The sequence below is a fragment of the Engraulis encrasicolus genome, chromosome 15 (assembly GCF_034702125.1).
Source record: "Engraulis encrasicolus isolate BLACKSEA-1 chromosome 15, IST_EnEncr_1.0, whole genome shotgun sequence".
NCBI classification, from domain to species: domain Eukaryota; kingdom Metazoa; phylum Chordata; class Actinopteri; order Clupeiformes; family Engraulidae; genus Engraulis; species Engraulis encrasicolus.
In genome coordinates, this window is record NC_085871.1 from 41,942,733 (window position 1) to 41,950,232 (window position 7,500).

General features: G+C 45.6%; 1 protein-coding gene across 1 annotated transcript in view; it reads right to left on the reverse strand.

Moving 5' to 3' along the window:
• Positions 1-7,500, reverse strand: part of cped1 (cadherin-like and PC-esterase domain containing 1) — a 209,425-nt gene that overhangs the window by 95,248 nt on the left and 106,677 nt on the right. The window contains exons 13-14 of the mRNA XM_063217755.1: positions 7,034-7,106; positions 1,202-1,369 (exon numbers count right to left, since the gene is read on the reverse strand). Of these exons, the coding sequence (XP_063073825.1) occupies positions 1,202-1,369; positions 7,034-7,106 (241 nt within the window). The remainder of the gene's footprint in view (positions 1-1,201; positions 1,370-7,033; positions 7,107-7,500) is intronic.

A 7,500-nucleotide genomic window follows, 5' to 3' on the forward strand; every position in this document is an offset into this window, starting at 1 on the left:
AATGTGTATTGAGAAGGCTAAGGTTCACGTCTCTGGGCAACATTTTACAGCTGAGGTTAGGAACAGGGAAGCTGACAGGGAGGTACAAAGGGGTAAATTGTCCCGGGCCCAGGGAGAGATGGGGGCCCAGAATTCGGTCTCCATTATATTGAGTGTATTGAGTGGGGGGCCCTTCCTGTTGGCTTTGTCCTGGGCCCAGCCAAAGCTGTCAGCGGCCCTGGTCAGGCCTCACAGATTATATTAGTATCACATAACCCCGTATGAGAGGATTATATAATTGGCTGATGACACACTTTCATATATATGATTTATATACAACAACATTTCATTTCACATGAGGTATTTCGCTTTATTTCACACAGCCAAAGGCCCTCCACAGGAACGCATTTTTCAACTTTTTCGTGTCGTAAAACTTCTCGGGGGCCATGAGGGGGTGTGTGTAAGGGGAAACTGTGGGATAAGGCTCTAAGGTGGAGGGTGATGTTCCCTCAAAAGACGAAACAAGATGTCCATAAAGAAGTCCAAAAGGAATCTTCCATAAAATTTGAAGCTATAGGATGGATGATGAAAACTTGCACTGCCAGTGTACATCTTGGTAGGCCTGCATATAAGCAAAGGGAGTGACCTCTGAATGTGTGTGTGTGTGTGTGTGTGTGTGTGTGTGTGTGTGTGTGTGTGTGTGTGTGTGTGTGTGTGTGTGTGTGTGTGTGTGTGTGTGTGTGTGTGTGTGTGTGTGTGTGTGTGTGTGTGTGTGTGTGTGTGGCAGAAACGGAGAGAGAGAGAGAGAGAGAGAGAGAGAGAGAGAGAGAGAGAGAGAGAGAGAGAGAGAGAGAGAGAGAGAGAGAGAGAGAGATTGGAAATAGATCACACAGATCCAGCAGACAGAATGACTGAGAGATATTTTGTCATCTGTCCAATGGGTAGAAAGGGATGGTGACTTTTAAGATAATAGACATACTAAACACAAACAAAGAAACAAACTGAAAGCCAACTTTGGGTCAAGTTATAATAGAGAAAATTATACAAATGCAGTCTCCCTGTCAATATTTATTTAACACCATGGTGCTTTCGTAATGGTTAAGATTATGGTTACCATGGCGCATTATTCTCAAGGTGTTTATTACAGTTGATAAATAAATAGTCAGAATACGCCCGAGTGCGGTGTTTGTTATCTGATCTAATCTGACCAATGGGTACGTACCTGCTCCCTCAGCTCCGGCTGGACCGGCTCCACCAATCGCAGTGCGTTCTGCAGCGTACGATGGGCCTCAAATAGGAAGTGCAGGCCGTCCTCCAGGATGAGCTCCTTCCTGATCTGTCCGTCAAAGACGGGGTCCGACAGCCCCTGGACGTCCACGTCCGTCTGCACCTGCGCGAACCACATGGCACCAGTCACTCACTTCTGCTTGAGCAGTGTTTCTTTTTTTAAATCTTGCACACCCTCTTTTTGTTTTGTTCTTTTTGTTGTGCCATGAATACTTTCTGACTCAAGTTCTACATCATTTTCTATATCCCGATGTGTAAAATTGAAAGAAAAATGTCTGCACACTTAAATCCCCTTTGTGTCCTTTTAATGAGAGGCCTATCATTAAAAGAACACCAAGGGGATTTAAGTGTGCAGACATTTTTCTTTCAATTTTACACAGTTTTTGTTTATGTTTGGCACCTTTTAATCGAGAGTGCGGTGGGATCCGGTTAAACACTATATCCCGATGTGACCATGCTCCGCACATTTGTCATTATTATTTTTTTTCCAAGTACCCCCTGCAGTGTGCTCGCGTACCCCTAGTGGTACACGTACTGTACCCCTGGTTGGGAAACACTGTATGCTACTAGAGTGACAATATGGCTGGGTAGGGATGGATATAGATGTTGTTACTCGATATGATTTCCGATTACAATTGGTGCGGCCGGGCCCGCAAATACTGGGAGTAGCATAAAACATATCCACACATTTTGTGTTTCATTTCAGTAATAGCCAAACAATAGTAAAAGCTACTGGCAGGCTAGTAAAAGCATGAATGAGAGGTTTGCAAAAAGTCAGCTCCTTTATTTTGAAATGATATTTCGAACTAACTTTTCCATGCTGTTGTCTGTGTTGTGTACTACTGGAAGGTTGTTTGTTTTGTGTAGCAGGCTGAAAAGCAGTGAATTATAGTCAACTTCTGGCCATGCAGACACACTTCCCAGAAGCCAACAACAGGAAAAAATACATTATTTGACCAAAACTCATGCCAAAATGAACGAGACAGAGGTTTGCATATTGCATCTGCCAAAATACTACACACAATTGTCCCTACAACTTTCTTTTTTTAAATGTATTTTTATGGGCTTTTTCGCCTTTATTTCAGATAGGACAGTGAAGAGCGACAGGAAGCGAATGTGGAGAGAGAGACGGGGTAGAGATGGCAAATGACCCAGGCCGGATTCAAACCCTGGGTACAACCCTTGGGCATGCAAGCCCAAATGTAGGGGGCTTAGCGTATTTTTCTTGTCCCTTGCTACATGATATGTAACGTGTTCTAAGCCAAAGAAATGTCCATGGCCTGCAATCATTTTTTGAATCCAGTGAATACTTGGCTACTTTCAGCCGCCCGGGGAGTCACCATTCAAATGCAGAAGAGTCTCGCAGGTCCTCGCTAGACCTGGGACGCCTGCAGTGCAGCGCAGAGACTGAAGCCAAGGAGACAGCGGACGAAGAGGACAAATAAAAACAGCAGGCGAGGCTGAGACTGAGGCAATTCACTCTAGTTCGTGGAATGGAAATGACCATTTCACACTGAAGAAGGGTGTAAGTCCAAAATGTCTGTGAGGTGATTAAAAACGTCCAAAAAAGAAAATGGATGAATTCTTCTGTATTTGTTAATTTTTCCAAGTTAGAGACTGAGGCTGAGACAAGTCATTCATTCCTCCTGTCCTTTTCTGTGACCTCCATTCTAAAGGTCGTTGACGAGCAAATTTAGTCTTTTGTATTATTACTTATCTTTAAAAAACATAAATCAGCAGCTATTCTCTCATTGGTGATCAGGATACTGAATGGAGAGAAAGCTTCAAAAAGCTGCTTTGATAGCCGGGAACCCTTTTTCTCCATGGCAGTGACGGTGTAACCGAGACGGTGTAACCGAGACAACAGGACAGGGGTGAGTTTCTCAAAAGAGAAGTTGTTAGCCTGTTAGCAACTTCGGTAGTTGCCAATGGGAAAATGCATTGAAAACAACAAAGTAGCTAATGTAGTAATCAACTTTGGTTTTGAGAAATTCACCCCAGAGGCGGCAGGATAGAACAGGGAGAAATAGAACAGTCAGAGACACATCGGGTAGGCCTACAGTCCATTATCCAAACTCCCGTCCTCCACTTGCGCTTGTGGCCATACACTTCACTGATGATGGCCAGCCTCCGTGGAAGTTTCAACACTGTCAGCCTAGACACAACATCTTTTGGGGGGACATTTACCCATTCAACATCCTGATTGCAAAAGAGATAACGACCTTCGAATTGCATTTGTGCCAGATATTAAATTAAACTTCTATCGTCAATGACGTCTTGAGATGTCATCACAAGGCCACAAGCACAAGGAAGGACGGAAGTTTGGATAATGGAATGCACCCACACATATGTGAATTAAACAGAAGGAAATAACTAGCAGACGTTTCAAGCAAAGGAAAGCAGCCATTGGCATTGGCCACTGTGGGTGATCGCTGACCCCTGGTGGCCTGGTGTAATTCATACGCCTCCGAATGGCCATCCACTTCCCCTCTGTGAGCCACATAAGCTTTTGCATAAATCCCCCCCTTCCTTCCTTACAGGTCTGGCAGTCGCGGGAGGAGATATAGTGATGACTAAGGCAGAAGCAGCACAGACACACAAATGGCACACATACATACCCACAAATGCAGACATACTGTACGCGCATGCACACTCCCACACACACATACAATGCTCTCATATACACATACTGTATGCACACGCACGCACGCACGCACGCACGCACGCACGCACGCACGCACGCACGCACGCACGCACACACACACACACACACACACACACACACACACACACACACACACACACACACACACACACACACACACACACACACACACACACACACACACACACACACACACACACACTTAGAGACACACAGAAACACACACAGCCAAACATAGTCATGAGCATATTCATAGTACAGCTCATATAGAAGAACACACAAACACTCACAGACACAGACACAGGCACACATCAACGCACGCAGGCACGCACACACGCACACACGCACACACGCACACACGCACGCAGGTAAGATTGGTTGGAGCAACCAGCATGAGAATGGAGAACAACAGTCATTCAATACCTAATGTGAACACATGTGCAATCAAGGGAGATTACAGAACGTTTTCCTGACTAAACAAGTTCATCAAGGCCAAGCGTCTTTCCTTTCTTCCTCTCTCCCCAGATGCTAACACCCACAGTAGCACTGCCAAAGACTTCACATTCACTTACACTCCTGTACTTTACTGTTGCTTGTGGCCCCTTATATTGCCTCTGTGTGGCCCCTCCAACGTAGAGAAAACAGTAAAGTTTCTCCGCTGTCAACCTAGGCAGAGCAAGTTTTGTGGGTCTTTTTTCCCCATTCAATATCCCCATTAGCCTAGTAAACTAACCCCTCTTTCCAGCGGCCAAAATGATTTTGCCTGCGAGTAGGTCTAGCCTCTACCCCACATACCCCCCATCAAGACAGACTCTCACATGGGCAGTCATGGGTGAGCGGTTAGGGCATCAGACTTGCATCCCAGAGGTTGCCGGTTCGACTCCCAACCCGCCAGGTTGGTGGGGGGAGTAATCAACCAGTGCTCTCCCCCATCCTCCTCCATGACTGAGGTACCCTGAGCATGGTACCGTTCCACCGCACTGCACCCCATGGGGCGCCACTGAGGGCTGCCCCCTTGCACGGGTGAGGCATAAATGCAATTTCGTAGTGTGCAGTGTTCACTTGTGTGCTGTGGAGTGCTGTGTCACAATGACAATGGGAGTTGGAGTTTCCCAATGGGCTTTCACTTTTTCTTTCACTAACGATGCCCCAATGCCCTGAAACTGGCAGACCAATCACAACGCAGGAGATTTGTTTTGAATCTTTGGAGGCAAAGCGGTGACAACAAAGCATTAGCCAATAGGCACTGACACGGAAAAACAATGAGTTGTTCCCATCAACAATCCTCCGAATGTCTCATTGATTGGGGCCAGACTGAATATTCACATTTAATCTCACATTTAGTCTGGCTTGCCAGGCTACATCCCCATTGCAAATGAGAAAATGACTTTTGGCTTGTGTTTTTGCAAAGCATAAGACTTAGATCAGTGATTCTCAAAGTGTGGTCCGGGGACCATTGGTGGTCCGCGACAGAGCTCAGGTGGTCCACAGGGGGATTTCTACTTTTCCAAGACAAGCTAAAAGGATACATTTGTAAAATTATTACAATTCATTATAAGTCATATTTTCACTGCAATAAGGCTTGTAGATGTGAATAAAAAGTAAGGTATGTGTATCAAAATTAACAGTGTCGAATTAGCACCCGTCAACTGTCAATTCAGTTGACAGGTGGTCCCTGAACATTTTTGGGGGGGACAAAGTGGTCCTCGGCCTGAAAAAGTTTGAGAATCACTGACTTAGATCATCAATGACATCACACCTTCCGCCTCAAGGCCACAAGCATCAGGACAGGACAAGAGGAAGTCGTTGTTTACTGTAACTGACTTGACTTGAAAGCTTTAATGTCCTTTAAAAGGCAATTTGATTTGCAGCACAGCAGAATGAATGGCATAAAAACATATAGGCCTACAATAAAACACATACAGTACAACAAATACACTCAATAAATAGCTAAACATATAGTTACTATGTAAACAAATACGTAATAAATACAGACCACTGGTCAAATGCATCCATTAACCCAATATGAAAGTCCATAATGTCATGAATGTATCTCCCACATCTTGTTCAATTCGTTAATTGCCATGGGGATGAAGGAGTTCTTTGCTCTTACTGTAACTTGCACTAGAGATGAAAGAAAGAAAGCCCATTGGGAAACTCCAACTCCCATTGTCATTGTGACACAGCACTCCACAGCACACAAGTGAACACTGCACACTGCACACAACGAAATTACATTTATGCCTCACCCGTGCAAGGGGGCAGCCCTCAGTGGCGCACCATGGGGAGCAGTGCGGTGGGACGGTACCATGCTCAGGGTACCTCAGTCATGGAGGAGGATGGGGGAGAGCACTGGTTGATTACTCCCCCCACCAACCTGGCGGGTCGGGAGTCGAACCGGCAACCGCTGGGATGCAAGTCTGACGCCCTAACCGCTCACCCATGACTGCATGAGATGCCACCCATGAGATGCACCGGATCCTGATTTTTAGGATCCTGTCGGATACCGGATCCACTGCTTAAGATCCTGCCGGATCCGGAACCGGATACCGGATCCTACGAAAGAGTTGAAACACATAGCCAACTCGCATACTTGGGCCCTTTTTATTTCGTTGGCGTAAACTTTTTTTTAAGACTCATTGGCTTACTGCACACTGCCTTCAACAGCCGCTTCCAAAGGGTTTTCACTCCATGTTGGGTTGTGAAAGACTGACTGAAAAGCCTAGGCTACATAAAAAGTAGAGATGCCCCAGATTCTGATTTTTAGGTGACTACCGGATACCGGATCCACAGCTTAAGATCCTGCCGGATCTGGATAGTCTGAAAAACCCTATTATCCTGCCGGATCCGGAACCGGATCTTGGATCCTATACATCTCTAACTTGCACCCATCATGCACTGTTTGGGTATCACTGAAGTTTTCAGTAGATTTGTGTCTAACTCGTGGCTGCCCCCTTGTGGTCTACTGTTGAAACCATCCTATACTCACCGACCACTGCAGCAGGTTACCAGCACTCATAAACCATTGTCATTGGGAAAATAATGTTTATTTGAAGTTTATTGAACTTTAAAATGAACATCAAGACAAAATGTTTGTCCTACCTTTACCACCACAGCAGAGAGCGATGTGTTGAAACTCAATGTGAATGTTAGCCACTGGAAACACAGTCTGCAGCTAAGAGGACAGAGAGAGGGAGAGTGGGGTGGTGGTGGAGACAGACAGGCAGACAGACAGACAGACAGACAGACAGACAGACAGACAGACAGACAGACAGACAGACAGAGAGACAGACAGAAAGACAGAAAGACAGACAGACAGACAGACAGACAGACAGACAGACAGACAGACAGACAGACAGACAGACAGACAGACAGACAGACAGACAGACAGACAGACAGACAGACGGGCAGACAGACAGACAGACATAGAGGAATACATTTAAGAACTCTGTTAACATAATAGATTAGAAGATTATTAGTTTGTGAATAATTCGTTAGTGACTGACATCGGGGTGGGGGAAGTGAACCACCAGCACTCTCCTCCATCCTCCCCATGTGATGGATCCTCT